Raw genomic sequence first — 21,501 nt, forward strand, 5'->3', positions numbered from 1 at the left:
AGTCTGAGATCCAAGTGGGGCTGGAGCCTGGGAGTCTGAGATCCAAGGGGTGCCGAGCCTGGGAATCTGAGATCCAGGAGGGGCTGGAAGCTGGGAGTCTGAGATCCAGGCAGGGCTGAGGCTGGGAGTCTGAGATCGAGGTGGGGCCGAGGCTGGGAGTTTGAGATCCAGGCAGGGCTGGAGGCTGGGAGTCTGGGATCCAGGAGGGGCTGAGGCTGGGAGTCTGAGATCCAGGCGGGGCTGGAGGCTGGGAGTCTGAGACCCAGGTGGGCTTGAGGCTTGTTCCTCCTGAGGCCTCTCTCCTGGTAGTGTAGACCCCATGTCCTCCCTGTGTCCTCACATGGTCGTCCCTCTCTGCGTGTCTGTATCCTCATCTCTTCTTATAGGGACCCCAGTCCTGTGGGATCAGGATGCACCCTACTGACCTCATTTTGATTTAATTACCTCCGTAAAGACCCTGTGTGCAAATACACCCACATTCTGAGGTCCTGGGGGTACAGGGTTCCAGCGTGTGAGTTTGGGGCAGGGGACACAATTCAGCCCATGATAGGAAAAATACCTCAGAAAATATACAAGCATCCAGGTGCTTACTTGGGAATAACAAGCAGTCAGAGTAAGCTTTTCAATCATTAATACTAAGAGATCTGTTTACAAAGTAAAATAAAATAATATGAAATGTATCCAAAGAAAGCCACAGTCGAATGTACACCCTGTTCTCACCATCAACTTACCCTCCCCAAGTGGCGCCCTGAATATATTCAGGTGAAACCTTTTTTTTTTAATAAAATTTTTTTTAAATGTATTAAAAAAAATCTGTGAAATCCCCTGCAGTGACCGACTGCGCCCTGCCCCCACCCCCACCTCCCCGGGAGCCCGCTGTGAAAAAGAGGAACCTTTTCCATGCCCCGGGGCTCCGCCTTTCATAACCTTTGTGCATTTAATTACATCTGCCGATGACAGGTTGCCGTTACCAGCCACCGGCTGGGTCCCCTGGGGTGGGGGGTTGGGGACCGTGTCGAGTTTGCTGGGTAGGGGACGGACCACCGCGGGGTCCCTTCTCTAAAGGGAGAGCTACCTGTACACCAGCATAAGGGTCCCCACCACACACGGCTCAGACCAGCTCCACGGGGTCAGCTCGCCCAGGACCGGCGCCGTAAGTCAACGGGACCAAACGGCGGGGGGGGTGGGGGCACGTATGCAAGACAGAGTCCTGCAGAGGTTCCCCCGCTCCTGGGGAGGCAGGGCAGACCCCAGGAGAGGGGATGCACCTCTCCACCTTACAGATGCTGCTTGATTGCGGGGTAGGTGGGCAGCTTGGCCTTTGGGATGTGCTGTTACAATCCCTGGTCGCCCCAGTGTCCGACCGAGCGTTTATGGGGCACACAGGGAGAGCGCAGAGCCTGCCCGGCCGGGCCTCATTGCTCCAAGGAAACCCCCATCCTTGCACATCTCAGGATATGCGAACCAGGAAATAGCTCAGCGTCTCGTGGGTTTTCACACAGATCCTCAGCCTCACGCCCAGCGCCCCTCTGCCCAGTCGCCGTGACTGCCCCGTCTCTCCAAAGATGCACTCTCGCCTTCTTCAATGTGGGTTTTCCCAGAATTCTCTGAACACCTGCCTTTCCCGCTTTCTTTTTCTTTTCTCTCTTTTCTTTTCTTTTTTCTGTCTGGGTTTAATAGGGGTGGAGGCATGTTGTTTTCGGTTTTTATGCACCGTACTTAGCATGGACGGAGCGCTGATGGCCACGCTGGCCCCTTTCCCCGGGGTTTTGTGCAGGGAGTTTCTGACCCCTGTTGTCCCAATGGGGAAACTGAGGCCCTCACAGAAGGGACTGGCCCAAGACCCATACCCAGAAAGGGGCGCAGCAGAAGGCTGGGTGCCTCGCACATCTGGGGCTACCGTGGAATGATGGTGTGTTGGCTGAGGGGGGAGGCGTGGGCTCTGCAGGCTCCCTGGCTGGAATCAGCCCCCTCTGGAATTCTGTCCCCCAACGAGGGGCACGCCGGCTCCTGACGGATGAGGCACAACTCTTGGGGTGGCAAACGATAGAGACTTGATTCATGCTCTCTTAGGTCAAGCTGGAAATTGTCTAATTGGGTAGTTAGGCATTTCATGTCAGCTTCAGGCATAGCTGGAACCAGGAGTGTAAATGGTTGTCAGCTCCTGATCTCTCTCTCTCTCTCTCTCGTCCCCTATTTCAGCTCTGCCTCTTCCACCTCCCTTCACTATAGGGTTTAGGGTCTCTGGAGGAAGTCCGCTTGCCCTGTGTGCAAGGAAAGAGGTTCCCTAGCAGGCTGGACCCCCTCTTTGGAGAGCAGAACTCAAAGGGACCAGTGCCTCTTGAGGGTTGTGATGGATCGTGTCAGGGTCAGAGGAGGGCAAGTCTCAGAAAAGTCCCTATGAGCGCAGGGATGGGGCTCTGTGATGGGACACACTTGGACCACATCTCAGTCACATGTGATTAACAGTCCTGTGTGATGGACCACGAAGCTCAGAGAGGGATGGGGAAGAAGGGGGCTAGACTGCAGGCTCCGCCACGGCGGGGGGCGGCGGGGGGGCGGCGGGGGGAGCTGGACTGCGGGCTCCGCCGCAGCAGGGACGCAGCAGGCAGAGTCCGAGGAGCTGGGGCAGGGGGCCAAGGGTGCAGGAGGGGCGCTGGGCGAAGATGCACAGCGGCCCCTTTCTTCCGTTCATGCGTGCACGGGCTCACGCGGCGTTTGCGGAGCGCTTCCTGTGTCCTTCATCCCTTCTCTCACTCGTACATTCACCTGTGCGTCCCTCGGTGCGCACGGACCGGGAGCCTCCCGTGCGCTGTTCACCCCCTCCGTGTGCATTTAGCGAGGGCGCCCCGCGTGTCCGGGCCTAAACTCAGGACAGAGCTGTGTGTCTCCCAGGCGTCGCCTGGAGGAGAGGACCCTCACCTCCCCGAGCCAGCAGTCAGGGTACCGTGCCCAGCGGATGCACACGGGTGCTCAGACAGGACTGGCTGCTCGCTGGCCAGGGGGGCAGAAGGGCAGCGTGGCTGGGATCCCCCAGACCTGCGCCAGTGCGAGGGGTGAGGGGCTGCGTTGGCACAGGGTAGGAACACAGTGGGGAGACTCAGGGAGCAGGTGGGCTCGGCCGAGGGGCTCCTGGGGGGACTCCCCAGACACGGGGACGCTGCCGACACCCTCTGCGTCTTCTGTCCTGTGTTCTGAGCTGTGTCCACGCCCCAGGCTCACACCTGCCAAGAGCAGGTGTGAACTCACCTGGTGGCGGATCACGGCCAATGGTCTCACGTGAGGACACGTCCCCGCGTGACGGAAACCCAGGGCTGGTCACAGGCGGGTGGGTGCAGGCCACGGTCTTGGGCCGGCCCCCTTCTGCTCCTCAGCACACAGCGTGGCCCCAGAAATGCCCGCCGGGACAGCAGACGCTGGGGCAGGACAGCTAGACTCAGGGCACGAGCAGGGCTCAGACAGGACAGCCAGCGCCGCTCACACATCATTGCGCCGGACACGTCGAAGTTTCTACCCGCGGTCAGAAAACGTGCGCCTGGGTCCTCACTATACCTCTCGCTGGCTGCTCAGCTTCCTGAAGTCCTCCGTGCCTCGGTTTGCCCACTTGCGAGGCGTGTGTTTCGAGGACAGCTCGGGGAGAACAGGTTGCAAACACTGAATGTGGGGCACGCCCAGGAGCACCGCAGACGTGGTCTGAGGGCTCACGGACGCTCAGCCCGAGCCTTCCCGCCACCCCCGGGACGCGAGCCGGGAAGAAACTGTCTGCAGCCTTGGTACAGAAGGGAATGAAAACAACAGGAGCCCCTGGGAGCCCTGAACCCACAAACCCTGGCTTCCCGAGGGGAAAGTGTTATGTCACGAGTGAAGGCAGATGTTGTCACCCCTTCCTCTTTACTCTGGCCCTGCCACGGGTTCAGTTGGCCACGGGAACCACAGGCCAGGAGACGTGGGTGTCCAGCTCCAGACACCCCAGCCGGGGTGGGGACGCCGGAGATAAAGGGAGGGAAGTCTCAGAAGCTGGGGTGAGCAGGGAACCAGGAGGACACGGGGGCGTGCGAGCCCGCTAGAACACGGGGAAGTTCAACAAAAATGTCTTCAGGCTTTTTCCCCACTGCGATTCCCGAGGCCCTTTGTTTTTACAGAGTTAGAATTCACACAGCACACGATCAACCCTTTAAAAGTAAACAATTCAGGGGGCATTTAGTACATTCACAACGTCGTGCAACCACCACCTCTATCTAGTTTGGGAAGATTCTCGTCGTCCCACAAGGAGACCCCGTCCCCCCCAATGCAGTCCCCTCCCCATCTTTCTCTGCAGCCCCAGGTGACCACCAATCTGCTTTCTCTCTGTGGGTTTCCCCTTCTGGACATTTCACCTAAATAGCATCACACAGAATGTGGCCTTTAATGTCTGCCTCCCTCCCTGAGTGTTGTGTATTCAAGGTCCGATTATGTCGTAGCAGGTGTCAGAATTTCACTCATTTTTCATGGTTGAGTAATATTCCTTTGTATGCATGGACCATCTTCTGCTTATGCATCCATCCGTTGATAGAAATGTGGGTTGTTTCTACCTTTTGGCTGCTTTGAATAGTGCTGTTATGCACATGCATGTACATGCTTGTGCGTAGACATATATCTTCATTTCTCTTGGGGTTTATGCAGGAGCAGAACTGCTAAGTGATAGATAGATGGATACATACATACATACATACATACATACACAGAATGGATGATGAATGATGCATAGATGGAGATGATAGATAGATACATAGATTGAGTGGATGGATGGATGGATGAATGGGTAGAGATGAGAGATGATAGATGATAGATAGATAGATAGATAGATAGATAGATAGATAGATAGATAAACAGATACATATAGATGGACAGATGGATAGATAAATGGATGGATGGATGAGGGATTATGGATGGATGGAGATGATAGATGATTGATAGATACATAGATACATACATAGATACATACATAGACACATAGATTGGATGGATGGATGGATGGATGGAGATGATAGATAGATACATAGATACACAGATACATAGATTGGGTGGATGGATGGATAGAATGATATAGATGATAGATAGATAGATAGATAGATAGATAGGTGATAGATAACAGATATAGATGGATAGGTGCATGGACAGTCTAGATAGGTGGGTGGGAACATTCACATGGAATATTTTGCCCTCCATTGCCTCATTTCAATGCACAGTTCACCATCCTACTTGAGGAAGAACTCACTTTTCATTGAACCCTCCTTCAGAAAGAACCAGCCCTGCTGACACCTTGATTTGGGACTTTTGGCCTCCAGAGCTGGGACAGAAAGTTTCCATTGTTTTAAGTCCCCAACTTGTGGTCACGTGTTGCCGTAGCCACAGGAAAGCAATACTGTCCCATCTTCCATGGTGGAAACTGGGCTCACAGAGGGAGGTCCCTGCCCAGGGCCATCCAGCTCCCACTGAAAGAGCTGGGACTTGAACCCAGGTCTTGCTAACCAACCCCCCCCTACCCAAGGCTAGGCTGCTCATCACCAGGCCATCAAGCCTCCATGGACACACTGCAAGGCAGGCCATCGATTTCACACGGAAAAAAATGTAAATGTGTCCATTTAGGGGATTTCCCCCTCCCCCACCCCCAAGTCACCACAGTCTTCCTTCCATTCATTTTAAGACACTGCTTCTTTGATGAAACAATAAAGTAAACATCTAATTTCATATAAATTTTAACTGTGGATGGGGGGCTTGGAGCAGATGAGTTTTAGTTAACAAGCAAGGTCTTTCTTAAGCAGAATGATGAATTATACGTTGAAACGAGGCAAGCAAGGGGAAATATTTGAAGCAAATGTGCTTCACCTTCTCATCCATTTATCTAGACAATCCATCCACCTAACCATTTATGTCTATCTGTCTATCATCTACGTATCAAGCTACACCCATCATCCATCAATCATCTATCTATCCATCCATCCATCTACCCTCTGTACATGTATATCTGTCTATCCATCCATCCATCATCCATCATCCATCCATCCATTATCCATCCATCTGTCCATCTATATCTATCTGTTAACTATCCATCTATCTATCCATCCATTTATCTCTCTATCTGCCCATCTGTATCTGTCATCTATTTATCTATCTATACCTATCATCTATCTTATATCTGTCTAACTATCCATCCATTTATCATCTGTCTATCTACCCATCCATTTATCTATCCATCTGCCCATCTATATCTGTTATCTACCTATCCATCCATCCACCCATCTGCATGCCCATCCATCCATCCACCTCATCATATCTATCTACCTATCTATCTATTTATCTATTATGTATCTACCTACCATCTATATATCTATCATCTATCATCTATCTGTTTATCCATCTACTTAACAATCTTCTACCTATGCATCCATCCAACTAACTGTATGTATCATCTATCTATTTACCTATCTAAACCTATGTTTCATCAGTCATCTACCTGTCTCTATTGTCTATGTATTGATCTGCACACATATATGATGCCCTTTTTTAAAAAGACCCTTCTCTAGAACCCAAGCACTTCCTGACATCACCTGTAGATGCACGTCTGTCTGTCTTCATCAGCATGTTGGGGGAACTCTTTGCATCAACAAGAGAGAGGTTTAAACACTATCTGGAAAACAGGAAAATGGGTTTGCCCAGGGCGTTTCACACTGAACAGCTCCTGTCCCCGGGGGGTTGGAATCAAGAGGACAAGGGAAGGGGCCCATCCTCAGGTTCAAGCAGGTGCGAGACAATCGGGATGCCTTGGCCTCTCCTCAAACGTTCCTTTGGGCTGTTTTCTCTTTGGTAGAAACTGGATGAGGACAATGAACCCAGCTGTAGTTAAACTATTACATGGCACGTCGATATATTAACCTAGAGAAGAGATTCGAATTGCTATCTTTGAAAAGAGGACAGCTGTAGTACGTTGACTGTGGACCTACCCGCCCCTCTCTCCATCGACTCCTTCTGCAGATCTCGCCAACGTATTCACGTGGTTGCCCTTCTGTTTCCTTCGTGGTGGAGGTGCCTGAAATTCCTGTTATGTGCTGCTTGCAAACTGCTATTTCCCAGCAGGTCCCCAACCCCCAGGCCGGCTGGGTTTTCTTTCACAGAATGGCTGTTCACGTTAATTAATGCCGGCACGCGGTGGCTTCCTGCCTTACAGACAGAAGCTGCTTTGACAGGTGCCCCTCAGAACTGCTGAGGAACATGTGCGTAGGGGGTGCAGCTTGAAAATGGAAAAAAAAAAACCCAACAATGTAATGCAAACAGAAAGCAAGGGGCTTGTTGCACTTCAGAGAATCTGGTCTCTGGTTGGTGAGGTAGCCCTTTGGTTGTGACCCACTCCGGGAAAAAGACACAGAAGGCAAGGAACCGCGATCACGGCTGCTGTCTTACAGGAGGCGGAGATTAAAATCTGCACACTCCACACACGTTTAGACAGACAACTGGCATGCAAATCATCCGTCATTTACAGTGCACTCGGGTTGTGCAATGCAGAGGGAAATAGGAGAACAGAGAGCGGTAAGACCATCACGTGCGCCTGTGTGCATAGAGGGAAGGATTCTTGCACTGTGATCTGAGCAGAGGGACGGGCCCTCCGTCCCCCACCCCCAGCCTCGTCCACCAGCTGTCCCCATGACTACTGCTCTGCCACCTCTTTGAAGTGCAGAGTGTTCACTCAGAGGTGACGCAGCGGTAATGGATGACTCGGGTCTACAACGGTCAAAGACCTTGAGGCATGGAGGCATTGGTGATATCCTGTCATACTTAAAGAAGATGCCGTGACAGGCTGCAAGGTGACCAGGAGGACATCGGTGATGCAAAGGCCCCCTTTGGACGGCCCCTCGTGGACAGAGAACCGTTCCGCATCCTTACCAGCATTGGTTGTTGGCGGTGTTTTTAGACCCCAGTCATACCGATACCCATCTCATCGTGGTATCTCATTGTGGCACTAACGTGCATTTCCCTGATGACACACCACTGGTGGTACCTTTCAACAGGCTTCTGTGCCATCCGTTATGTCTTCTTTGGTGAGCTGTCAGTTCAGATCTTTTGACTTGAATCAATAATCAGATGGGGCTGTTTCTTCTGTTATGGTTGAGTTTTAACAGTTCTTTGTATATTTCAGATATACATATTTTAGATGTGTGTCTGACAGATATCTTCTCTCCGTCTCTGGCTTGTATTCACGTGCTCTGGACATTGTCTTTTCCAGAGCAGAAGTTTTTAATTTTGATGAAATCCAGCTTATCCATTATTTTTTTTTCATGCATCGTGCCTTTGGCGTGCTGTCTAAAAAGTTATCACCATGCCCAAGATTATCTAGATTTTGTTCTATGTTAATCTGGAGAAGTTTTATACTTTTGCATCTTTACACTTGGGTCTGTGACCCATTTTGAGTTCATTTTCTGTGAAGGATATAAGGTTTCTGTCTAGATTCTTGGTTTTTTGGGGGCAGTTTTTTTGGTTTTGGGGTTTTGTTTGTGCATGTCCAGTTGTTCCATCAGTATGTTGAAGAAGCTGTCTTTGCTCCAGTATATCAACCTTGCTTTTTTGTCAAAGATCAGTTGACTATATTTATGGGGCTGTTTCTGGGCTCTCATTCCATTTCATCAGTCTATTTGTCCATTGTTCTGCCAATACCATGCTATCTTCATTGCTGTAGCTTTATAGTAAGTCACAAAGTCGAATAGTGTTAGTTAGTCCTCCAACTTTGTTATTCTCCTTCAGTATTGCGTTGGTTATTCCAAGTCTTTTTCCTCTCCAGGTAAACTCTAGGATCAATTTGTCAATATCCACATCTCGTAAGGAGGTGTTGGGATTGGAGGTATCTCTCCTCTATCCCACACAGGCCATGGCAGGTTAAGGCGAGGGCTTACATCCTCAGCTGGGGGAACAGTGAGTGAGCTCAGGGATCTCTCAGGTACCATTAGTTTCTAAGAGCTTCTGATCTTACGTTGTGTTTTCTTAGATCTGATCATTCATACATTTACTCAGCAGACACTAGGCCTGGGTTGAGAGCAGGCGTGATGACATGATTGCCATGACAATTACAAGACAGCTTGGGCAACAGCCTGAGGATGACAATTGGAAACTAAAAAGCTGTGGAAGCACTCAGAAAAGAGGGAGGAGAATAGTTTATAGTTACAGAATGGAAAAGATATAAGACATAATACAGAAGACATCATGGGAAAGATCCTGTGACGTAAAGATATAAAATGTTAATGCAACATGAAACACCGCCAACAAAATTAAAAGATGGGTGGGTGGATGAATGTATGAATAGGTGAATGGATCGATAGATAGATGATAGATAGATAGATAGATAGATAGATAGATAGATAGATAGATAGATGATATGGATGGACGGACGGATGGACAGACGGATGGTTGGATGGATGGAGAGAGGAAGGGAGACAGGGATGGCCAGATGGATAGATAGAGAGATGACTCTGGGATGGGACGTCCTATGCACTGTAAGATGTTGAGCAGCATTCCTGGTCTCCATATACCAGACAGCAGTATCACCCCATCCCCACCCAGTAGTGACAACCAAAACTGTCTCCAGATGTTGCCAAGTGTTCCCTGGTGGGTCTAGCAAAGTATCCCAGGTGAGAACCCTTACCCCCGAGCTATATGTATTGTCACCCCTCCAGTACCTTTTATCCATCCAAGAGACCTGTCCTTTTTCTGAATCAATAATCAAAATGTTTCTGTCCTCTTCCATGCAGCTCCTGAGCCTGTGGGTGGGCTCCTCACCTCTCTCTGTTACCTTGCAATCCTGCTCTTTTCATGCCTTATCTTTTCTTGAAGGCTCTTCCCTTTCTTTAATGTAGAATGATCATGGTTCCTATCATTCTTTAGCTTGACGGAGTGTGTCAATGAAACGCCTTCCCTCTTTTGTGTGTGTGTGTGTGTGTGTGCATTAGTTTCCTGGAAATTTGCTGTATCAAATTACCCCAAACTGGGAGCTGAAACAGCACAAATGTATTCTCTCTTATCTCTGGGCACCAGAGTCTGAGACCAAGGTGTCAGCAGGACTGGTTCTCTCTGGAGCGTCTCGGGGAGAGTCTGTTTCATTCCTGTTCTGTCTTCTCATGGTTGCTGGCAATCCTGGGTGTTCCTTGACTTGTAGGAGCATCACCCTGTCTCTGTCTCCATCTTCACGTGGCCTCCTCCCCACGTGCCTGTCTGTGTCCAAATTTCCCCTTTTTGTAAGGACGCCAGGCATTCTGGAGTCAGGTCCCCTCCTGCTCCAGTATGACTTCCTCTTAATTTAACAACTTGCAAAGTCTCTATTTCTAAGTAAGGTCACATTCTGAGGTATGGAGGATTAGGACTTCAGCATACAGGGTTGGGGGAGGCACATTTCAGTTCATGACAACCACAGACGTTCTTGTGTCTTTGGTGAGTTGCCCACAGTTGACCAGAAAACCCAATGCAGCTTCCTCTCCTGGGTCGCATAACAAACATTGGCCAAGTCCTGGGGCTGTGGGCAAGAAGGCGGTCTCCCAGACGAGGCTGGTGATGGGGGTGCACAGCTTCCTGGAGCCCATGTGTGAATGGCCAGAACTTCTGAGTGTCAAGGTCAGATTCCAAACCACAGTCTTGCTGCCTCCACCTCTGCTGGCTGGGCATCCTGGGGAGTCTTCTCTCCAAGAACATCCCTCGGCACTGGTGGGGATATCGCTGTTGCTAGGAGCATCACCCTGGGATGCACTGAGGGTCAGCTGCAGCTGGCTGGATGGAGGGTCTCAGGGGGGTGGCTCTCATTCTGATGACACCCCAGGAGAAGCCAGTCCTGATGGACGCTTATTGGCTCTGTCTGTTCATTGAAGGCAGGGGAACCAGAAAACACTACAAAGAGTTCTTAGGAATATTCTCCTCCTTGACAAGTCCTGCAGTGGGCTGAGTGGGGGGGGGTCCCCAAAACACATGGCCCCCAGAACCTAAGAATGTGATTTGTTGGGAAATAGGGTCTTTGCAGATGTGATTAATGAAGGATCTGAGATGAGATCATTCTGGATCAGAGGGGCCCTAAGTCCTGTGGCAGGTGTCCTTATAAGGGACAGAAAAGGAGACACAGACACAGAGGAGAAGCCACGTGAGGACGGAGGCAGAGATGGGAGGGATGCGGCCATGAGCCCAGGAACGCCTGGAGCCCAAAAGCTGGAAGAGGCAGGAAGGACCCTCCCCTGGAGCCTCAAGAGGGAGCACGGCCCTGCCCCACCTGGATCTCAGTGGTCCTGCCCCACCTGGATCTCAGCAGCCCTGATGCGCCTGGATCTCAGCAGCCCTGCCCCGCCTGGATCTCAGCAACCCTGCCATGCCTGGATCTCAGACTTCCGGTTTCCAGAGCTGGGAGGAGGATGGATTCCCATGGTTGGAGCCCCCAGGTTGTGGTCACTTGTCAGAACTGCTCCAGGACATTCGTACAGTTGCTGATCTAGCTAACAACATTTACAGAGCACAGCACGGTTTACAAAGTGTTTCCCCTTCATTGGGTCACCCCATATCACAGCTACCCTCCGAGGATCACAGTCAAAGAGGAGACCGAAGGTCCAGGTGGGGACACCACACTGGGCACTCTCAGTGCTGCCAGATATCTGCGCTGCCCACGTCTGGAGGCCGGTGAACCAAGCTCAGCTCGGCCCAGCATCTGAGTCTGGTGACAACACCCCAAGAGAAGTGGAGTCTTGCCCGTGCTCTGCTCATGTGGGCACAGCTGCTGGGAGCTCAGCCCGTGCATGCCCAGTGACTGAACATTCTCCGACGTGCCTAAAGGCACGTCCCATCTGCATTCTCCAACAGCACCGCGTCTCCAACGCCGTGGCATTGGGTGGGGGCCGTCGGAGTCTCCCAGGGCCGCCATAACAAAGCACCACAAAAACCCAAGCCACCAGAAGGGAGACCAGCCCACAGTGCAGGGGGCTGGCTCATGGTTTCCTGTCCCCACGGGGAGCTCAGCACCTGGGACAGCCCCCAGCACGCAGGAAACACGAGGCCTGACCGTGAGAGAAGACGCCAGGGACCCAGAAGGAGCACTCATGAGCCTGAGTCCCCGCTGCTCTTCGCCAGCTGCCTTCTGACCCCTGAGGAAGCCCCACCTCAACTGAGCCCAAAGGACCCCCGTGCTCAGCGCCGGGAGCCCCCAAGTACGGGGTCTGGCGCTGGGTGCAAGATCAACAGCATTGTTCACAATCGCCAAAAAGCAGAAACAACCCTAGTGTCCATGCACGGAGGGATGGATAAACCATATGGGGCCCTTCCTCACGGGGGAATAAGACTCAACCATAAAAGGGACCAAAGGTCTAACACCTGCTGCCCAGTGGATGGACCTTGAAGGCACGAGGCTCTAGCAGACGCCCCAGGCCACAGAGTGTGTGATCCCGTGTCCGTGAAATGTTCAGAACAGGCTCGTCCACAGAGACGGGAAGTCGATGCATGGCCACCTGGGGTCTGGGGTCCGGGAGGAATGGGGCTGGGGCCCAGGGGGAATGGGGGTGCCGGCGCTCCGGTGTGCAGGATTTCCTTTAGGGCGGCTCACAACGTTGTGGGACGGCATTATGCCGATGTCTGCACATCTGGAAACATATTCAAAACCGCAGAATTGTCCACTTTAAACGGCTGAACTTGACAATATGTAAATGAGGTCTCGATAAAGGTGTGAAGAACCAAAAAAACGAGGCGCATACAGCCGTCCCAGACAGGAGGGCATTCGCCCACCGCCGTGCGCTCAGACCAGCATGCATTTCCTGTGAGGCAGAGGGTGACAGGCGGTCCCAGCCGCGTCCCTCTGCAAGAGCCCCCTCCGCTCGCCCGTTCATACACTTTCCCACCCCACCACTCGCCGCCGCAGCGCTCAGACCAGCATGCCGGAGCTGATTTCTTTATTAATCACGCATGCCACTCAGTGGGCGGCCATGCCCCGTGGAGGCCCAAACGCCCCGGGCCGCAGCTGGGGCTGGGCCAGCGCAGAGGGGGCTGAGTGCTCTCCAGAGGTGACTCATGGGGACGCAGGGGCCGGCGGGCAGGGGGACTGCTTCACCGAGCCTCTCTTCTTCCCACCACCTGCCACGCACGTCTGCTTTCAAAAGGGCCACACAGCAGGCAAATACGTGCGGCTAACAAGCAGCCACCTGCGGGGGGGGGGACAATAGATCCCCACGTCCCTCGCTCCGTGAGCAGAAAGGGAAACACTTCCCCCCTCCAGGGCTGCTCTGTGCTGGGAACACCAGGGCAGCGTCCCGCACCGGTCGATCGCTTTCCTGCCGATGCTTGTGGGCTCCAGGACATCCGCTCAGCCCCCTGCAGCGGACACGTCCCCAGAGCACACAGCAACGTCCCCACTCACCCTCTCTGCACCCTGCACGGTCTTGGCGTCTGCCCCCCACGTGTGTCCCTCCGTGGCACCCCTGGGGACCCCAAAGAGCGTGTATCCCTCTGTCCGGCCCCTGACGCCCCAGCGTGGACCGAGGCCGCCCCGGGGTAACTGTAGGATGCACACCTGAGCACGCTTTAGTGGAACAGAAAGCATCCCACTCAAACTGAAACTCGGGGCCATTTTTAAACCGGTTTGAGGAACCTCTCTGATGCCGGCCGACGGTGGCAGGTCCTCGAGGCAGGAAGAAACGCCCGCTCAGGGTGGCAGGTGGAAATCTGCAAGGGCTTTGAAGGCGGTGTGCCAGCCTCTCTGCCATGTGGACCCTGCACGTTGTGCTGGTGGACACCCCGTCCCCTAGGACGAAACGGCCAACGCCCAGGCTAGCTGGCGTCGGGGTGAGGCAGGTCGCCGCGGGGCCTGCCCGGGGAGCCGAGGGCGTCCTTGGGGCTCCCGTCTGCATGAGGGAGTCCTGAGCTACCAAGAGGCCACCCTGAGCCCCACGCCCTGCTCTCAGGAGCCCCCACATCTTGCAAGTGGGGAGCCCACAGACTCAGCCCCCTGCAGAACAGCAAGCAGGAATCCACGTCCGGATCTCAAGCCGGCAAAGCTCAGGAGAATGGGCCTTGGCACCTGCCGCCCGAGCCCCAGGCCCTCCTCCCAAGGAATGATTTCCAACCCCCCCTCCCAGGAAAAGACCAGCTGCAGGTGCAGATAGCCGGAAGCAGCGAGGCTTGCCCAAAGAGGACAGAACCGGTCAGAACCAGAACAGCTCGCTCAGCGTCCCGGCCTGAGGCCATCAGTATAATGGTGTGGAGGCTCGTGGTCCACAAGAACACCAAGGCTTGAGGACATGCTGCACGCTCTGGGCCCATCCAAGCCCCGGCTCTATGCTCACCCCTCTTGCAACCTCTGAGCCCCCATCTCTAAGATGTGACCCTGACGCCCGCCTCACCACCTCCGGGCATGGCGGTGGGGACCAGGGAATGGGCGAGGGGCCCTGTGCTGTGCGGTGCCGGCCATACAGAGAAGTTACCATGACCCGAGCGATCACAGGAGCTCCTGTGCAATCACAGTGTGAGCAGGGCCGGGGGCGGCAGCCTGAGGCCGTCAGCATGTCCATCTCCAGGTGTATAAACATGTAATAGGTTGTGTGTATATCCACATGCATATATGTGAGACAGAATAAATGTGCAATAGGATGTGCGTATATATACATACATATACAACACGTATGCATCTATACGCAGTGACTGCATACACAGTAGGATATTTGTAAAAATGCACGCAATAGAACATACGTGGGTATGTATATAAACACACACGCACATATAGAAACACGTACAAAAAAACGTACATCAAGGAATTGGGCTCACACGATTGCGGGGCCGGTGAGCCTGACATCTACGGGGCAGGTGGGCAGGCTGCAGACTCAGGAGAGAGTGGGCCCTGCAGCCTGGGGGCAGAACACCTTCCCTGGGAAGGCTCAGTGTTTGCTTTTCGGGCCTTCCCCTGATTAGACAAGGCCCACCACAGGATTAGAGCGTCGCGTCTTTCCTTCAAGGCAGCTGCTGGTGCTCTGGAGCCGCACCTACGAAGCCCCTTCACAGACACGCTCGCATGTGCACCCAATGCAGAGATGGGGGCTGTAGTCAAGCCGCGTGGACACATCGGCCAGCACTCCAGGGGGACTTGACCTCACCCCAGGACGCACCCTTCCTTCCCCAGCACAGGCACACTCTCTCTCCTGCGCCCCTGGGCTCCACCAGCATGCACAAGACTGCTTTGCAGCTCTACCCAGTGCACGCGCCACCTCCACCTTCGGCAGGCAGACCTCCACCGGGGTCAGCCCTGCCTGGTCGGCCCCAGCTCACAGAAACGGCACAGGTGGGGCCTGACCGGGGTGCCCTGGCCCAGGACCAAAATAAATAAACCCAATCACTGTTTCCCGAAAACTTGGATAAGCAAAACTCCCAGAGTTTGCCGTGTCCTCCACTCTTGGTATATATTCAGATGATTTCATAACCCCACCCCAAAGAGCCCATAGTCTGTTTGGGGAAAGCCACGGGACCTAAGGCAAGAAATCAAGAGTACGAAACAGAGATAAGACCCAGATGGCAATGTGGAGACCGGTCAGGTACTCCGTCTGCCCCAGCCAGAGAGGGCTGCCTACCTGGACGTCTGGGTTCCTGTACCTGGGAGGCTGGGAGGGCTATGGGGTTTTCAAACCACACTGGAGACGTGTGTGTGTGTGTGTGTGTGTGTGTGTGTGTCTGTGGTCGTTGGGACAGGTGCATAGGTTTTGTATCTTGAAGCAGGTGCGTGGGGGTTGTTACCTTGAAACAGAGCCGTGAAACAACCGTGTGACAAGTGGGTGCACTCTTCCCTGCACCTGTGGTCATGCACTTAAATGCATGGGTAGAGGGGGCTGGGGGGCCATTGGCGACGGAGCAGGGGACTTCCTGCGTGGTCTGCGTGGGGCCCTCTCAGATCCCCCTTCAGGGCCTCCAAAGTCCCCCCATCGCTAAAGGGTGGCCCCCCCCAGTGGGCACCCCAAGATTGGGACCTCAGCTGCAGGTGAGCAGGACAGAACCGGGCTGGTTCTGTCCCACCCAAGCTGGGGTGTCCAAGCGCGAGGCAGAAGAAAGCAGGAGGCCAGGCACAGGGTGACAGGGATGGACCTACTGGGACTTCAGCGCCGGCGGCACAGCGCCCCCGTGTGGCCAGGTACAGTAGCCAGTCATAGGACGGGGGCGGGGCCGGGGGGGGGGAGACCCGGGGTGACCCCCTCCACCTTCCAGGGGTCGCAGAGAAACTTCTGCAGCTGGAAACCGGGTTAGCGCCTTGGCAACTCTGTAACCTCGCAACTGTGTTGCACGTCTCCCCTGGCTTCCTCCTGGCCCCTACGATGAAGCCGCTGCACCCTAGCTTGCAGCACGCTCCCTGCGCTTCCAAGGAGCAGGAAGGGCGCGACTGTCCAAGCAAGCGCCCGGTGTCCCGGCGCACGGGAGGCGTCTGGGTGTGACGCAGCTTCGCAGGATTTAGCGCGCCTCCGCTCCGCTCCGTGCCACGGGGGGACCGCGCCAGCTGCGCACAAGTGTGCGGGACAGCGGGGGAGGCGAGCGAGCGAGGCCGGCCGGGAGCCCCGTTGTGCTCCCCTCCTCACCCGGGTGCCCCTTGCCTTCCAGGCCCGCGCGCGCGCGCGCACGCGCGCAGCAGGTGCAAGAGCAGGATGGATATGAACGTGACGCGTCCGGACAACGCCACCATCCTGATGCTGCGGGACCCGACCATCGCCGTGGTCCTGCCCGTCGTGTACTCGCTGGTGGCGCTGGTCAGCATCCCCGGCAACCTGTTCTCGCTGTGGGTGCTGTGCTGCCACATCGGGCCCAGGTCGCCGTCGGTGATCTTCATGATCAACCTGAGCGTCACGGACCTGATGCTGGCGAGCGTGCTCCCTTTCCAGATCTACTACCACTGCAACGGGAACCACTGGGTGTTCGGGGAGGTGCTCTGCAACGTGGTCACCGTGGCCTTCTACGCCAACATGTACTCGTCCATCCTCACCATGACCTGCATCAGCGTGGAGCGCTTCCTGGGCGTGGTGTACCCGTTGGCCTCTGCGCGCTGGCGCCGGCGACGTTACGCGGTGGCCGCGTGCGCCTGCGTCTGGCTGGTACTCCTGGGCGCGCTGTCCCCGCTGGCGCGCACCGACCTCACCTACACCGTGGAGGCGCTGGGCATCGTCACCTGCTTCGACGTGCTCAAGTCCACCATGCTGCCCAGCGTGGCCATGTGGGCCATGTTCCTCTTCACGCTGTTCATCGTGCTCTTCTTCATCCCGTTCGTGGTCACCGTGGCGTGCTACACGGCCACCATCCTGACCCTGCTGCGCACGTCCGACGCGCACGGCCACGGCCAGCGACGCCGCGCCGTCAGCCTGGCCGCCGTGGTTCTGCTGGCCTTCGTCACCTGCTTCGCGCCCAACAACTTCGTGCTGCTGGTGCACATGGTCAGCCGCCTCTTCCTGGGCGGCAGCTACTACCACGTGTACAAGCTCACGCTGTGCCTCAGCTGCCTCAACAACTGCCTGGACCCCTTCGTGTACTACTTCGCGTCCCGCGAGTTCCAGGTAAGGCTGCGCAGGTACTTGGGGTACGGGCGGCTGCCCGCCGGCGGCCGGGACGCGCACCGGGACGCCCTGTTCTTCACTCGGACGCTGTCGGCGCGCTCCATGTCAAGCGGCCCCGGCGACGGGCTCGACGCGCCCAGCCGGCCCTCGCTCAAGAGGCAGGAGAGCGTGTTCTGAGCCGCGCGCCCCCGCAGTGCGCGCAGTGGACAGGGGCGGGACCAAGGGGCGGTGCTCTTCCCCGCCCGCCTGCCCCCTGCAGCTGCTGCTACTGCGTCCGTGCGCATGGACAGGGTCCCCAGGGGGGGCCGCTCAAATGCGTCCGTGCGCATGGACAGGGTCCCCAGGGGGGGCTCGAGTCGGGTGCCCCAACGCGGCCGCAGGGCGCAGGGACGCACTGACACCGAACAGCCCGCGCTGGAACGGAACAGGACGCAGCGTGCCAGGCGCACTGGCCCTGCTCCCTGAGGATCACCACCCAGCCTGACCAGGCAGAGCGCCCAGCCAGCCCAGCTGAGTCCCCATCGACCCGCAACATCCGCCTGCCCGGTTCTCTGTGCCTCTCGCTCGGGGACGCCGCTGACACCTGATGCTCCCCAGCCTGGCACAGCCTGGACTTGGTGCTCACACTGCCCTCGGTCACTGTGTGCGCTGGGATTCACCCCCGCGAGGATGCATGGGCCTCTTTGGCCTCTGTGCTGTGGGAGCTCACAGGCTCCCCCCACCCCCCAGCCCATGTCACCTGGTCCCCCCAGGAACAAACGTTGCAAGGGCCTCCAAAGGGGTTGGTCACTCGGGTTCCTCGACCCTCACGTTCTACAACATGTCACAATGTCCAGACGGGAACGACATCCTTGCAGGAGGGGTGGGTTGGGCCCCCCACGCGGGAGGAGGGTCTCCAGGCAGATGAGACTCTGCTGAGGCCGAGTTCTGTGAGGGACGATGCTGTCAGCACCTGCGACCGGGCTCTCCCTGACATGATTCGGGGTGCAGCTTGCCCCGAGGTGCCCCCCGGCTGGGTCTCTGCATCCTGCTCCCAGCGGAGAACCCTGAGTCACAGGCAAGGCCTCCCACGGTGTGAGGTTGGCCTCGTGCACCTGGCCTGGCCCAGGCACCCAGCAAGACGGCGGACCTCACAAGCCTGTGGGAAGACCAGCGCCCAAGGCCCCTTTGTGCCTACTGGCCGCCTGAGCACACGGGCAGAGGCTTCCTTGTCTCTTCCTGAGCGCAGGACACAGCCGTGCCAGCCCCAATATGCATAGTGCTTCAGGAAGACAAGCAACCGCATCCCCGCGGGGTCCGGGATGCCCAAACAGTGCGTTTCCGGGAGCCTGCGATTTGCCTGAAACAGCAAAGTTTCTGATGCTTTCTTCATCACAAGGGGATGCACGGCTTCGGGCTCAGGGGCCTTCAAGGGGCAACGGCTGCGGGGCAGGCAGCCTCCCCACAGGAGGTCCGAGATACAGATGGAGATTGATAGCTGCCGTCCAGGGGCCCCTGGGGGCATCTGCTCCTGCCATCACTGCTTTGGAAGGAAAACAGACACACCTGTCCTAGAGTGAATAGTGACCCCAAACCCATGTCCACCCAGGACCTTGGGATGTGATCTCCTGGATCGGGGTGGCCCTAAATCCAATGGCAGGTGTGCTTATAAAAGACAAAAGAGGAGACAGAGATACAGAGGAGAAGCCACGTGAAGAGATGGGTGGGAACGCGGCCACCAGCCCAGGGACACCTGGAGCCCCAGAAGCTGGGAGGCAGGAAGGACCCTCCCCTGGAGCCTCCTCTGGAGGGAGCTTGGCCCTGCCCCACCTGGATCTCAGCGGCCCTGCCCCGCCTGGATCTCAGCATCCCCTCCGACTCTGGGATGAATCCCCTGTGGATTTAAGTCTCCAGCTTGCACAGAGAAGGCCGGAGTCCCAGCTGGAACTCTCACCCCCGGGCTCCTCAGTCCTCAACACCACGTGGCCGAGAGGTGACCTCTCCCCTCGTCGATGCACACAGTGACGTGCACGCGTGGAGTCTGAAAATGATGCAGGTGGCCACCCTTCACAGAGGCACCCGCTGCACACAGTAACTGGAGAGGCACGCACGGTTCCGGCTTCCTGTTACGTGCTGTGGACCCCAGAGGTCAGTGTATAAACTGTGGACCCCGATACCAGCCTGGGGGGCTCCAGGCCCGCTTCCCTGTGCATGGTCCTAGAATCAAACTCAGGTTCCTAGCTTTGCCCGGTGCCCATGCATGTCTGGTGGGGGCAGAGGCACGTGCAGGTGGAAAGTAGGTGAGTGCATGCTACGCTTGCCCTTGGGAACTGTGAGAGTCAGCCTTGGAGGTCCCCCTCGACACCCCCCACGCCACGCCGGGGTCGCATATCGTCATTGCCCACCGCCTTGCAGCTAGAATGTCCCCACAGGGGACAGTGTCCAAGCATACTGGTCCTGAATGCCCAGCTGTGTGCACTGAGTTCAGAGCCACCATAGGGACCCTTCAGAGAGACCCCTTGAGACTTACCTGGAGAAGGATTTACCTGGGGGAGGCACAAGTGACTCCAAGAAGGCTGGCATCAAGGACCCGAATTCTGCAGGGAAGGAGCCACATCCCCCTATCTCTTCCTGACTCTCCCAAACCCAAACCCTAGAAAGCAATGTTGAGGCAGTAGGATCCAGACTCGGAAATCCTGAGCCAGCAAGACACCCCCACCCACACTCTGGGTGTGGGCCTCGGTGCGTCTGATGCACAAAAGCTGTGAAAACCTCAAACCAGCCGCACAGAACACCTCGGCGGCCCGTGAGAAGCCTCACACCTTGATTCTGGAGGAAGCCTGTCTACATAATATCCTCCTCCACAGGATGTCAGGCCCCTGGAGCCCTCGGGTGACAGAGGGGACTGTCTCCGGTGTCACTGTCCAGTGAACGGGCAGCGCCTCAGCATGGGACGTTAGCGGAGCGGGGTTGGGGGGGGGGGAAGGGAAGCAGTCCCACGGGGTCTTTCCCATTGCTGGGGATCCCAATGCACAGGTCCCAGCTTCATGCCACGGTGCCTGTCCTATGGCCTGAAATGCCAGGACTGGTCTTGCTTCCAGTTCAACACGCGAATAGTGTAGTGTGCTGTGTCTGTCTCTGTGTGTGCGTTCCCCAGAAACTCAAGCTGTTCACCTGCTAAGTAGCAAATAAAAGTATACACGTGTGTGGATACGTACGGATGTGAACTTTTTCAAAAGATGTGATACTGGGATTCAGCTCCTGGCTGCACGTGGAGAGGCAGGGGCACCCCGAGACTTATGATCCTTGATGCCAACCCTGATTTTTCCCCGTGCAGAAGGTGAACGCATTGCTCATTCTGACCTCTGAGCCCCCCGCTTTCCAAAGACATGTCCCATCTTGCTTTGAATCGCACATGCCCTCCAGCCAGCCCCCCGGGATCTTCAATGCCAACACTCTCCACAGAGGGTGGAATCAGGTTACTTGGAAGCACACGGCATGAATCGGGGCAGCACAACACGGATGGGGCTTGGGGTGTAATCACGGATTTGTTGCCCCGGATGATGGGGCTTTAAAAAGACATTCTTTTTTTGTAAGAGATACATGTGTAAATATTCATGTGTCTAATGATATGATGATTGACGCTTGGATTAAAATACCACAGCAAACACATGCATACTCACACATACATGCATGCATGCACACACATGTACCCATATTCACGCAGGTATGCGGGCATCCATCACGCACAAATGCACACAATGTACCCATGTGCATGCATGCTGGCATCCATCCGTGCATGCACACACATGCACACACACACGTGCACATCATGTACCCATATACACGCATGCACACATGCAGGCATCCATTCATGCACACACATGTGCACACACATACGTGTACACAATGTATCTATATGCACACATGCACACATGTGGGCATCCATCCATGCATGCACACA

General features: G+C 55.5%; 1 protein-coding gene across 1 annotated transcript in view; it reads left to right on the forward strand.

The window, feature by feature from the left end:
* Window positions 1-17,735, forward strand: part of P2RY8 (P2Y receptor family member 8) — a 43,508-nt gene extending 25,773 nt beyond the window's left edge. Inside the window, exon 2 of the mRNA XM_044911740.1 lies at window positions 16,615-17,735. Coding sequence (XP_044767675.1) covers window positions 16,659-17,735 — 1,077 coding nt within the window. The 5' untranslated portion in view covers window positions 16,615-16,658. The remainder of the gene's footprint in view (window positions 1-16,614) is intronic.
* Window positions 17,736-21,501: the final 3,766 nt, after the last annotated feature.

The sequence above is a fragment of the Neomonachus schauinslandi genome, chromosome X, assembly GCF_002201575.2.
Source record: "Neomonachus schauinslandi chromosome X, ASM220157v2, whole genome shotgun sequence".
NCBI classification, from domain to species: domain Eukaryota; kingdom Metazoa; phylum Chordata; class Mammalia; order Carnivora; family Phocidae; genus Neomonachus; species Neomonachus schauinslandi.